This window comes from Xiphophorus maculatus, chromosome 4 (genome assembly GCF_002775205.1).
Source record: "Xiphophorus maculatus strain JP 163 A chromosome 4, X_maculatus-5.0-male, whole genome shotgun sequence".
In the NCBI taxonomy this organism is placed as follows: domain Eukaryota; kingdom Metazoa; phylum Chordata; class Actinopteri; order Cyprinodontiformes; family Poeciliidae; genus Xiphophorus; species Xiphophorus maculatus.
Window position 1 is genome coordinate 584,561 of NC_036446.1, and position 13,366 is coordinate 597,926.

Consider the following 13,366-nt stretch of genomic DNA (forward strand, 5'->3'; position numbering starts at 1 on the left):
GACAGACGAACTTCAGCTGAAGTTCTGGTTCTGTTCTGCTAATGTTCTGCGTCTCACTGAGGATGTTTTCCTGTGCAGGAGGATTCGCCCAGCTCCATCCACTCAGTTCTCTTCCTTGCTAACAAAGACTCATCACTGTGGCTGGATAAAGCTGCTGCTGCTCAGGTAACTGCAGCAGCTGGCCAGGCTCCGCCCTGCGGCTCTCTGTGAATGCTAACACTGAATGCTAACAGTGAGTTTCCTCCTGCAGGTGGAGGTGCTGAACTCCCTGACGTCTCTGCAGAGACATGTGGATCTGCAGCAGCTTCCTGTAGAGCTTGGAGGCTCATTCAGCTTCAGCCAGAGCAACTGGATCAGCTTCAGATTGGTCAGCAACCCCCCCCCCCACACACACACACCCATGTTTGCGCAGCTATCTTTGCGGGGACTTTCCATTGACTTCCATTCATTTCTACAGCCTAAACCTTTATCCTAACTCTAACCAACCAAAACTCAATTCACACCTTAGTCCTAAATCTGACCCCGGACCCAAAAACAGCGTTTCTCCTTGTGGGGACCAGGCTTCGGTCCCCACAAGGAGCAGTGGGTCCCCACAACCACAACGTATTAGAAACAAACGCGCACACACACTCACAGTTAGTTTAGTTAAAGCCTGACCCTGGTGACCCCTGCAGTGTGACCTGAGCCTCTGCAGCGCTGATGAAATGAGCTCAGAGTTCAGATGTTTCGATGCTTTGTGTCCATCAGAGGGTGGAGCAGCTCTCCAGGCAGTGCAGCAGCGTCATCCATCTGCTGCAGGAAACCATCAGCAACCTGCAGAGCACACCTTTACCTGCTGTTGCTGAGGTAACGGGGCAGGTGATCAGTGGCTCCCTCGTGCGGGAGGCTTTTGTTTCCATTTGCTGTAAATCAGGTTCAGCTTCATCAGAATGTTTTGACTAGGCCAGCCCAGACGTTGTCCCTGTCCCCTGCCAGGATGCGGAGCAGCTGCTGTCCAGCTGCAGGGCGGCGATGTGCAGCACCCTGAAAGACGCCCGCTTGGTGCAGCTGCAGCAGGAGGGCGGGGCCTCTCTGGCCTGGCTGCGCAGGGACGAGGTGATCGGCGCGGAGGAGCAGCGGGCGGCGGTGGAGGCCGCGGCGTCTCTCTACGATCGGGTGGACGAGCTGCTGCACCGCCTGGTCACCCTGTCCAACGCCAGGACGCAGGAGCTCAGCTTCATCGCCGAGTTCAGGGGCCTGGAGCGCGGCTTCAGCCAGGTGAGGCTGAGCACGCTCAGTGAGGGCGTCATGGCTGCTGAGGAGCAGCTTCAGCTTCACTGCAGCTCTCAGTATGCAGCAGTAGTCAGTATGTTACTGAATGCTCTGAGGCAGAACTCCCTCCTCCATGACTGATGGATCAGAACCTCTCTGGACGGACCGGTCACTTGGCTCTGACCCGTTTCTGCTACCTGTTCGGCAGGTGAGGGCGTGGCTGGAGGAGGAGGGCGAGCTCCGCCTGCAGTGTCTGAATGAGCCGGTGGACTCTCTGGATCTGCTGAGCAGGAAGCAGCAGGACTTCAAGGAGTTCTACGCCGTCGCTTACGTGAGTTCTGCAGAACCGTCTGGAGAACCGTTTGGGTCGGAGCTGCGGGACTGGCCCGGCGGGTCTAACTCTGCTTTCTCCGTCCTCAGGAGCGATGCAAGCGGGGCGAAGCTCTGCTGAGCCGGCTGGAGCGCTGGGGCGACGTCTCCAATCCGGACATGCACGCCTACGAGGTCAAAGTTCACTCCTTCTGGGCCCAGCTGCAGGACTTCTCCCAGCGGGTCAAAAGCACCGAGCAGAACATGGAGCGGGCCGTGCAGCTGTACCGTTTCCTGGACCAGGTACTGATCCGGTTCTGAACCAACTGCTGCTGGTTCATTTATAGCACCAATAATAATAATATCCATCCATCCATCCATCTTCTTCCGCTTATCCGAGGTCGGGTCGCGGGGGTAGCAGCTTCAGAAGGGAGGCCCAGACTTCCCTCTCCCCAGCCACTTCTTCTAGCTCCTCCGGGGGAATCCCGAGGCGTTCCCAGGCCAGCCGAGAGACATAGTCCCTCCAGCGTGTCCTGGGTCTTCCCCGGGGCCTCCTCCCGGTGGGACGTGCCCGGAACACCTCACCAGGGAGGCGTCCAGGAGGCATCCTGACCAGATGCCCGAGCCACCTCAACTGGCTCCTCTCGATGTGAAGGAGCAGCGGCTCTACTCTGAGTCCCTCCCGGATGACTGAGCTTCTCACCCTATCTCTAAGGGAGAGCCCAGCCACCCTACGGAGAAAACCCATTTCGGCCGCTTGTATCCGCGATCTCGTTCTTTCGGTCATGACCCAAAGCTCATGACCATAGATGAGGGTGGGAACGTAGATCGACCGGTAAATCGAGAGCTTCGCTTTTTGGCTCAGCTCTCTCTTCACCACGACGGACCGGTACAACGCCCGCTTGACAGCAGACGCTGCGCCAATCCGCCTGTCGATCTCCCGCTCCCTTCTTCCCCCATTCGTGAACAAGATCCCGAGATACTTAAACTCCTCCACTTGGGGCAGGACACCCCCCCTGACCCGGAGAAGGCACTCTACCCTTTTCCGGCTCAAGACCATGGCCTCGGATTTGGAGGCACTGATCCCCATCCCGGCCGCTTCACACTCGGCTGCGAACCGCTCCAGCGAGAGCTGCAGATCACGATCTGATGAAGCCAAAAGGACCACATCGTCTGCGAAAAGCAGAGATGAGATCCTAAGGCCACCAAATCGGATCCCCTCAACACCTTGGCTGGTCTAGAAATTCTGTCCATGAAAGTGATGAACAGAATCGGTGACAAAGGGCAGCCCTGGCGGAGTCCAACTCTCACCGGAAACGAGCCCGACTTACTGCCGGCAATGCGGACCAGACTCTGACACCGGTCATACAGGGACCTGACAGCCCGTATCAAAGGGCCCGGTACCCCATACTCCCGGAGAACCCCCCACAGGGCTCCCCGAGGGACACGGTCGAACGCCTTCTCCAAGTCCACAAAACACATGTAGACTGGTTGGGCGAACTCCCATGCACCCTCCAGGACCCTGCCGAGGGTGTAGGGCTGGTCCAGTGTTCCACGACCAGGACGAAAACCACACTGCTCTTCCTGGATCCGAGGTTCGACTATCCGACGGACCCTCCTCTCCAGGACCCCTGAATAGACCTTGCCAGGGAGGCTTAAGAGTGTGACCCCTCTATAATTGGAGCACACCCTCCGGTCCCCCTTTTTGAACAGGGGGACCACCACCCCAGTCTGCCAATCCAGGGGAACTGCCCCCGATGTCCATGCGACATTGCAGAGTCGCGTCAACCAACACAACCCTACAACATCCAGAGCCTTAAGGAACTCCGGGCGGATCTCATCCACCCCCGGGGCCTTGCCACCGAGGAGCTTTTTAACCACCTCGGTGACCTCGTCCCCAGAGATTGGAGAGCCCAACCCAGAGTCCCCAGGCTCCGCTTCCTCAGTGGAAGGCATGTTGGTGGGATTGAGGAGGTCTTCGAAGTACTCCGCCCACCGGCCCACAACGTCCCGAGTAGAGGTCAGCAGCACACCATCCCCACTATAAACAGTGTTGGTGCTGCACCGCTTCCCCCCCCTGAGACGCCGGATGGTGGACCAGAATCGCCTCGAAGCCGTATGGAAGTCTTTCTCCATGGCCTCTCCAAACTCCTCCCACGCCCGAGTTTTTGCCTCAGCAACCGCCCGAGCCGCATGCCGCTTCGCCCGCCGGTACCCATCAGCTGCTTCCGGAGTCCCACAGGCCAAAAAGGCCCGATAGGACTCCTTCTTCAGCCTGACGGCATCCCTCACCGAAGGTGTCCACCAGCGGGTTCGAGGGTTGCCGCCGCGACAGGCACCGACAACCTTGCGGCCACAGCTCCGATCGGCCGCCTCAACGATGGAGGCACGGAACACGGTCCACTCGGACTCCATGTCCCCCACCTCCCCCGGGACGTGTTCGAAGTTTTGCCGGAGATGGGAGTTAAAGCTCCGTCTCACAGGGGATTCCGCCAGACGTTCCCAGCAGACCCTCACAACACGTTTGGGCCTGCCAGGTCTGACCGGCTTTCGCCCCCACCACCGGAGCCAACTCACCACCAGGTAGTGGTCAGTGGACAGCTCCGCACCTCTCTTCACCCGAGTGTCCAAGACATACGGCCGCAGATCCGATGAAACGATGACAAAGTCGATCATCGAACTGCGGCCTAGGGTGTCCTGGTGCCAAGTGCACATATGGACACCCTTATGCTTGAACATGGTGTTCGTTATGGACAATCCATGGCGAGCACAGAAGTCCAGCAACAGAACACCGCTCGAGTTCAGGTCGGGCGGGCCGTTCCTCCCAACCACGCTCCTCCAGGTCTCACTGTCATTGCCCACGTGAGCGTTGAAGTCCCCCAGCAGAACAAGGGAGTCCCCAGGAGGAGCACTCTCCAGTACCCCCTCTAAGGACTCCAAAAAGGGTGGGTAATCTGAACTGTCGTTCGGCCCGTAAGCACAAACGACAGTCAGAACCCGTCCCCCCACCCGTAGGCGGAGGGATGCTACCCTCTCGTTCACCGGGGTAAACCCCAACGTACAGGCGCCGAGATGGGGAGCAACAAGTATGCCCACTCCTGCCCGACGCCTCTCACCTTGGGCAACTCCAGAGTGGAAGTATGTCCAGCCCCTCTCAAGGAGACTGGTTCCAGAACCAGAGCCGTGCGTCGAGGTGAGACCGACTATTTCTAGCCGGAACCTCTCGACCTCACGCACTAGCTCCGGCTCCTTCCCCACCAGAGAGGTGACATTCCACGTCCCAAGAGCCAGTTTCTGCAACCGAGGATCGGACCGCCAGGGTCCCCTCCCTCTGCTGCCACCCATCCCACACTGCACCCGACCCCTTTGGCCCCTCCCACGGGTGGTGGGCCCATGGGAGGGGGGGCCCATGTTTCCTCTTCGGGCTGAGCCCGGCCGGGCTCCATGGGTAAAAGCCCGGCCACCAGACGCTCGCCATCGTGCCCCCCCTCCAGGCCTGGCTCCAGAGTGGGGCCCCGGTGACCCGCGTCCGGGCGAGGGAACACCAAGTCCAAAGTTCTTGTCCATCATAAGGGGTCTTCGGGCTGCTCTTTGTCTGGTCCCTCACCTAGGACCTGTCTGCCTTGGGTGACCCTACCAGGGGCATGAAGCCCCAGACAGCATAGCTCCTAGGATCATTGGGACACTCAAACCCCTCCACCACGATAAGGTGGCAGCCCATGGAGGAGATAATAATAATAATAACATTTTATTGTGTTATATTCATTTATATTAGATCAATTTATTCTGAAAAACAAAAGGAAAATCTTTAGACCTTCGTCCAGGAGACATGCTGTCTCTGTCCGCGGTGGAGGTCAGTAGAGGTCAGAGGGAGTCAGCGGAGGTCAGTGGAGGTCAGAGGGGGTGAGTGGGGGTCTGTGGAGGTCAAAGGGAGTCAGTGGAGGTCAGAGGGAGTCAGTGGAGGTCAGAGGGAGTCAGTGGAGGTCAGAGGGAGTCAGTGGAGGTCAAAGGGAGTCAGAGGAGGTCAGAGGGAGTCAGTGGAGGTCAGAGGGAGTCAGAGGAGGTCAGAGGGAGTCAGTGGAGGTCAAAGGGAGTCAGTGGAGGTCAGAGGGAGTCAGTGGAGGTCAAAGGGAGTCAGTGGAGGTCAGAGGGAGTCAGTGGAGGTCAAAGGGAGTCAGTGGAGGTCAAAGGGAGTCAGTGGAGGTCAGAGGGAGTCAGTGGAGGTCAGAGGGAGTCAGTGGAGGTCAAAGGGAGTCAGAGGGGGTCAGTGGGGGTCACAGGAGGTTAGTGGGGGTCAGTGGAGGTCAGAGGAGGTCAGGTGGGTTAGGATGCAGAACTGAACTCAGTTCAGTCTGAGCTTCACCTAATCACACCGAGGTACCATACTCTCTATGGTTCTGGAGTTTGGGCTCATCTGATTGGTGTTTTCATTGTCCTGCTGCTGACCCAGTTCTGCAGAACCTCAGCACATTGGATCTCCGGTTGAAGGGAACTGGACCCAGCCCTCTTATTCTGAGTCCTTTCCAGCAGTTCAGGGGCCTCATGTATCAAACACGGAGCTGTTTTCACACTAAAACTTGGCGTACGGAAATATTTAGAAAAAATACCTGCTCACCTTTCCTTTAGAAATCCCAATATGTGGGAACAGAGCAGCTGCTGCTCCGCCGTCGCCTCCATAAAAACATCTTAATGTGAATTAGTATAAAAACCCAGAGGTCTGCCGCCACGGGAAGCAGTTACCATGGCAACGGCCTTGTTTGTAGCAGAATAGTATTTATAATAGTTATTATATATTTTATTTAAAAGGTGCTTTCACTTCACAAAATAACAATGGAAGATAAATTTCCAAATGAACCCTAAAGATCTCAGAGCAGCAGAGCGTTCAGCCGGGATTTAAACGTTTCTTCTGAATCCAGGAATCATGAGCAGAAGTTACATTTACAGAGTCCAGATGATTTCTGTCCATAAGGCGCATTCACAAAGCGGGCGGCTCCACTGGAGGACGGCTGCAGCTGGACCGGTACCGGTACCGGTACCTGCTTTAACCCTCTATGGCATGACTTTTTATTTTTGTGGGGAAGAATTATTTTCCTGCATTCTTTGGGAGCTTGGTGGTCCCTAATTACATGTCAATCATAAAATCGGACTCTGACACCTCCTGGAACCAGATTTGGGTTTGTTGCCTCAGGGTAACATTGGTCTAGAACACCAAGATTGTCTACACTGATTATGAGAAATGAAATACAAATCAAACAAAAACTATATTCATAAAAGAACTATTTTTTGGACAAAAATATGTCAAAAATCATGCCCCCCAAAAAATAAAATAAAGGAGCAATGTGAGGTACAGCTATGTGGTTTGTTGCCTGAGGGCAACGCCATGCCATAGAGGGTTAAGTTCTGCTCAGAGCTCCAGGATGATCAGCCTGGATGAATCTAAACGATCAGAAACCAGCAGATCAATCTGATCTCTGATCAATGGCTCCATGTTCTCCATCAGAGCCAAAGCTCCTCAGGTAGCGGCTCACCTTGATGCAGCTACTGATATACCTGGGATTGTCTCCACACCTGATCACCTGATCAATAATCAAACTGTTTGATCAGCCCTGGTTTCTCTCTAGTGAGAATAAATAGATGCATTCAGACGATGAGTTTCATCTTTATGAGACACAAACTGAGCAACATGATTATTTACATTGGAGCGTAAATAATAATTTACGCTCCAATGTAAATTATTGGAGTCGACTCTGCATCAGTGTTTATCACTATTATTATTATTATTTACAGCGGAAACCATAAGTTTACATACACCCAACATAAAAGGCGGATGGAAAATTAACCCTTCGTTCAACATTTATTCATGTGCAGCTCGTCTTACCGTGACTCTGTCAGGCAGGAAGCAGAGCCACCTGCTGCCCGGCTCTGTGGTACCGGCCCGGTTGGGTTGGACAGTAAGCAGTGGTGATTGTGTGTGAAATGACATGGAAGGAGGAGCTGGTGTCCAGCAGGGGGCAGCACCTGTTTCAGGCTGAGGGGGTGGAGCTGCGGCTGATGACATCATATCCTCTCTCTGCAGGCCTACGGCTGGGCGCTGGAGGGCCTTCGCCAGCTGGCTTGCGTCTCCATGGAGGACTGCACGGCGCCGGACAAATGCTGTGCTGTGATTGGCTGCCTGGAAGACTACCAGTCAAAGCACCCTCCAATCCCAGAGAGCCGCTTCCGGGAGATGAAGGCGGAGGCGGGGCTGCTGAGGGGCGAGCGCGGCCTCCGCCAGTGGAGCTTCGCCTGGTCCAAGTGTCAGGAGACAGAAAACACGTTTGACAGGAAGATGGAGGCGGCGCTCCTGACTCGGGACTCCGCCCACCGTTGCCGCTCCGACTCTGTCGTGAGCACAAGCTCCGCCTCCTCCAGGAAGTCCGGGCTCTGGGGAATCCTTGACGCGTCGCCGCCCACCCCGCAGCGCACACCGTTCCTGCGGCGCCTGCTGCGGAGCTCCTCCTCCTTCGAAGAGTCGGTGCGGCAGGACGTCTGCTCCCCTGGCTTCATCCCGCCCTCCTCTTCCTCCTCCTCTTCTTCCTCCAGGAGGCAGCTGCTGAGGAAGACCCAGAGCTTTGACCGCCCGGCCTCACCCGACTCGTCGCGCTGCGGCGCCAGCCCTCGCACCCTCAGCGAGCCGCCGCGCAGAGGAAACACGGGCGTGTTCATCCGTGGCCTGGAGGTCAGCAGCACGGAGGCAGCGGACCGGACGCTCCGTCCCAGAATCCTGGGGCAGAACTGGGCGGGTCCACGGAGCCCTGGGACACCAGGGGGCACCGCAGGGGACGGCCGGCCCCGAGGAAGGTGGGTCGTCCATCATCACGCAGCGGGACGATGACGACGTTAACGTGTTCAGACTTTAATAATGGCGCTCCGTCCTGTGTGCAGTAAACTGCGGCACATCGTGGAGGAGATGGTGACCACGGAGCGGGAGTACGTCCGCTCGCTGCGTTACATCATCCATCACTACTTCCCAGAGATGGAGCGCGCCGACCTTCCTCAGGACCTCAGAGGGAAACGCTCCGTCATCTTCGGCAACCTGGAGAAGCTGCTGGACTTCCACAGCCAGTTCTTCCTCAGGGAGCTGGAGGCCTGCTGGAAGCACCCACTGAGGGCGCCACACTGCTTCCTCAGACACGTACGCCATGTTCCCTTATGCCTCTGGGGTCAGGGGCCAGGCCTCTGGGGTCAGGCTATGCTAAAAAAATGCTACCACGAATATTTAATGAATGAGATCTGAAAAGTGCGTCTGGATTCAGCCCCTTTAACACAGCTTCTTGGGTTTGAACCAGCCTCACCTCATCATGGCTAGATGTACGCCCACCAGGTGTTCCTCAGGTAACCTGGGCTCCTGAATCTCCCTCACCTGGAGAAATGCTCAGAGCTTCAGAGATGTTCTTATCAATTCAATATTTATCATTTCATTATGAAGTCGTTGGGATGCTGGAGGACTGAGTGCTCGTCTTAATCTGGGCTTGTTCTTGTAAACCTGCGAGTTTCAGGCCAGGAAGGAACGTCCATAAATGGTCAATGGGCTAAATTCACAGAGAGCCGTTCCAGTCGTACCGACCAATCAGAGAGCGTCAAGCCAATGATTTTAGTGCTTTCATGCTGCTCCGCCGTGCCGCTGAATGGCCCCTTGGGGACAAACAAAGAATTGGATTGAATGCCACATTCACAAAGGTCAGCCGGGGTCAAGTGCCTTGCCCGAGAGAACATCAGCATGAGCAGGAGGAAGAGCACCGGGAGAGTACAAAGAAAACGAAGAGAGTCCCAAAAAGTAAAAACAAAAGTTTTAATTACAAAAAATAATTTTGTATTAAAAACTCATCAATCTGCAGATTTCCCATAAAAAACTTCAGTTTAATTTAGTTTGGGCTTAAATTTGCTCATGCTTTTTATTACTGCATTGTTTTTATTTGTTGAAGGTTCAAAGGTCATAGGAAGAATTCATTTACAACAAATAACTTCATATTCAGATGTGACCAAAATATAAAACTCAGCTTCCAACTAATCTCTCATAAAATGCTTCTTAAGCTGGATTATTGTATTTTTCTATCCATCCATCCCTCTTCTTCCGTTTATCCGGAGTCGGGTCGCGGGGTCAGCAGCTTCAGAAGCGAGGCCCAGACTTCCCTCTCCAGCCTCTTGTTCCAGCTCCTATGGGGGAATCTGAGAAACAGCCCAGGAACATCGTCCCTCCAGCGTGTCCTGGGTTTTCCCCTCCTCCTGGTGGGACCTGAACTCCTCACCAGGGAGGCGTCCAGGAGGCATCCTGACCAGATGCCTGAGCCTCAACTGGCTCCTCTCGATGTGAAGGAGCAGCGGCTCTACTCTTGAGTCCCTTCTGGATGACTGAGCTTCTCTCTCTAAGGGAGAGCCCAGCCACCCTACGGAGAAAACCCATTTCGGCCGCTTGTATCCGCGATCTCATTCTTTCGGTCATGACCCAAAGCTCATGACCATAGATGAGGGTGGGAACGTAGATCGACCAGTAAATCGAGAGCTTCGCTTTTTGGCTCAGCTCTCTCTTCACCACGACGGACCGGTACAGCGCCGCTTGACAGCAGACGCTGCGCCAATCCGCCTGTCGATCTCCCGCTCCCTTCTTCCCTCATTTGTGAACAAGATCCCGAGATACTTGAACTCCTCCACTTGGGGCAGGACACCCCCCTAACCCGGAGAAGGCACTCTACCCTTTTCCGGCTCAAGACCATGATGGCCTCGGATTTGGAGGCAATGATCCCCATCCCGGCCGCTTCACACTCGGCTGCGAACCGCTCCAGCGAGAGCTGCAGATCACGACCTGATGAAGCCAGAAGGACCACATCGTCTGCAAAGAGCAGAGATGAGATCCTAAGGCCACCAAACCGGATCCCCTCAACACCTTGGCTGGCCTAGAGATTCTGTCCATAAAAGTAATGAACAGAATCAGTGACAAAGGGCAGCCCTGGCGGAGTCCAACTCTCACCGGAAACGAGCCCGACTTACTGCCGGCAATGCGGACCAGACTCTGACACCGGTCATACAGGGACCTGACAGCCCGTATCAAAGGGCCCGGTACCCCATACTCCCGGAGAACCCCCCACAGGGCTCCCCGAGGGACACGGTCGAACGCCTTCTCCAAGTCCACAAAACACATGTAGACCGGTTGGGCAAACTCCCATGCACCCTCCAGGACCCTGCTGAGGGTGTAGAGCTGGTCCAGTGTTCCACGACCAGAACCAGAACCACACTGCTCTTCCTGAATCCGAGCTTCAACTATCCGACGGACCCTCCTCTCCAGGACCCCCGAATAGACCTTGCCAGGGAGGCTTAAGAGTGTGACCCCTCTATAATTGGAGCACACCCCAGGGGGTCCACCACCCCGGTCTGCCAGTCCAGGGAAACTGCCCCGATGTCCAAGCAAAAACCAACACAACCCTACAACATCCAGAGCCTTAAGGAACTCATCCACCCCCTGGGCTCTGCCACCGACATCGCGTTTTTTTAGGGAATTAAAATCCAAACATCAGATGTTAACCAACATTTATAATTAAATTATTGGGTTAAATGAACCAAATCAGTTTCTGTAGCAGCCAGTCCTCCAGGTCCAACACGCCGTCATCTGGTTCCTCCAGCTCTACGCATGTCATGTGACACATGCTGCACTTTTCAGATTTTTATTTGTAAAACAGTTGGAAGCCATCTTCCTTATCCAGCACTGTGTGTAACGGTGTGTGTGTGTGTGTGTGTGTGTGTGTGTGTGTGTGTGTGTGTGTGTGTGTGTGTGTGTGTGTGTGTGTGTGTGTGTGTGTGTGTGTGTGTTTCTGGGAGCAGCAGGAGCAGTTCAGCCTCTACGCTCTCTACAGTAAGAACAAACCCAAATCTGACGCTCTGCTGATGAACCACGGCCAAGCCTTCTTCAGGGTGAGTACTGCAGCTTCTGTCTGACCTCTGACCTCGGGCGACTTCCTGACCTCTGACCCTTGCCTGCAGAGGAAGCAGCTGGAGCTGGGCGATAAGATGGACCTGTCGTCCTACCTGCTGAAGCCCGTCCAGAGGATGAGTAAATACGCCCTGCTGCTCTCTGACCTCACCAAGGAGGTGGGCGGCACTCAGGAGGCGGAGCTTACCGCGCTGCAGGACGCCACCAACATGGTCAAGTTCCAGCTTCGCCACGGCAACGACCTGCTGGCCATGGACGCCATCAGGGAATGCGATGTGAGTCGAGGTGTTTCTGCAGGTAACAGATGACCTTTGACCCCCAGGACCTGCAGCAGGAGCGATGTCTGCAGAACTCTGACCAGATGAATCCGATTTTATCGTTTGTTTTCCTGATGACAGAAACACTTAAAATCCAGTTTATAGCAGCGTTCGTGGAAATCGTCGGCCGTTCACCGACCGATTCTCCTCCGACCTTGAACTTATATCGACGTTAAAACGTTAAAAACGCAGCGCAGAGATCGCAGTCTGCAGCAGCAGCCATGTTGGTGTGGGGTCAGGGTCTTTAGAGGAAGCTGAGTCGTTCAGGATTTAAATCTGTTTCCATGGTAACAGCTTTCCTCAACAAGTTTCTGTACTTCTATTGGCTGCATGACTTTCCATCACGGCTTTGTCCAGCTGAGTGGATTGTGGTGCAGTTGGAAGCAAATCTGAACAAAAGTTTAATTTAATAATATTTATTAATGTGCATCAAACCAGCTGAGTTTAACCATTAATAATTTTAAAAAACAGATCATTGATGTGATTTTTGGAAAATTGCTACACGCTTTCTACCATGAGGATTGGACACTCTGCTCGGTAAAATGATGAACCGCCTCATCTTACTGATGGGAAGTTTAGTGAACAGGAACGAAAGCAGATACATTAAATCAGTCAGAATCATTTTTTGTTTTAGATCGGTGACCTCTGTGTTGTGAGTCTCTGTTTATTCCAGACGGAGGTTGGATAGAATCAGGGGAAATATTTTTTATTTAATTAGCAGTTTAGTTACTTCTTCTCTCAGCAGTCCTGCTGTGAGTTGTTTCCACCAGTAGATGGCAGCGCTGAGCCCCGTGTGAGCTGGTTCTGCTCTCCCTGCAGGTGAACCTGAAGGAGCAGGGTCAGCTGATCCGGCAGGACGAGTTCACGGTCTGGAGCGGCAGGAGGAAATGCCAGCGCCACATCTTCCTGTTCGAGGATCTGCTTCTGTTCAGCAAGCCCAAGAAGATGGAGGGTGGGCTGGACGTCTTCATCTACAAGCACTCATTCAAGGTGAGCCGCGCCGCGTTCTGACTGACTTCCTGTGAGCTCCGGTTCTGATTGGACTCCATCCTCTTTCAGACGGCGGACGTGGGCCTGACGGAGTCCAGCGGGGACGACGGGCTCCGCTTCGAGATCTGGTTCCGGAGGAGAACCGCCAAGAACCAGACCTTTGTCTTGCAGGCCGCCTCGGCCGACGCCAAGCACGCCTGGACCGCCGACGTCGCCCGCATCCTGTGGAGCCAGGCGGCCCGCAACAAAGGTGGAGACCGCCGCCGCCGTGCAGAAACACACAGACGCACACCACCGCCAGTCAGTTAACAAAATGATGTGTGTGTTCCCGTGCGTCCAGAGATGCGTCTGAAGGAGATGGTGTCGATGGGAGTGGGGAACAAACCGTTCCTGGACATCCAGCCAAGCGACGCCGCCATCAGCGACCGGGCTGTCCATTACATCATGAAGCCCAGAGGTACAGCCAGGTTCCCATGGCAACAGCTAACTGAGATCAGAACGTTGGTCAGTTCTGACCTATTCGGTTCTGCTCTGT

The 13,366-nt window shown here is 54.7% G+C and overlaps 1 protein-coding gene across 4 annotated transcripts in view; it reads left to right on the plus strand.

Moving 5' to 3' along the window:
* LOC102231379 (puratrophin-1-like) overlaps positions 1–13,366 on the plus strand; it is a 28,512-nt gene that overhangs the window by 14,228 nt on the left and 918 nt on the right. For 3 of the 4 annotated variants that reach the window (XM_023331718.1, XM_023331721.1, XM_023331722.1), the window contains 13 exons: positions 79–165; positions 251–367; positions 748–846; positions 943–1,257; positions 1,460–1,582; positions 1,672–1,863; positions 7,637–8,400; positions 8,485–8,734; positions 11,416–11,505; positions 11,575–11,799; positions 12,661–12,831; positions 12,901–13,081; positions 13,172–13,288. In XM_023331718.1, the coding sequence (XP_023187486.1) occupies positions 79–165; positions 251–367; positions 748–846; positions 943–1,257; positions 1,460–1,582; positions 1,672–1,863; positions 7,637–8,400; positions 8,485–8,734; positions 11,416–11,505; positions 11,575–11,799; positions 12,661–12,831; positions 12,901–13,081; positions 13,172–13,288 (2,731 nt within the window). The remainder of the gene's footprint in view (positions 1–78; positions 166–250; positions 368–747; positions 847–942; positions 1,258–1,459; positions 1,583–1,671; positions 1,864–7,636; positions 8,401–8,484; positions 8,735–11,415; positions 11,506–11,574; positions 11,800–12,660; positions 12,832–12,900; positions 13,082–13,171; positions 13,289–13,366) is intronic. The other variant, XM_023331720.1, reaches the window with a different exon arrangement.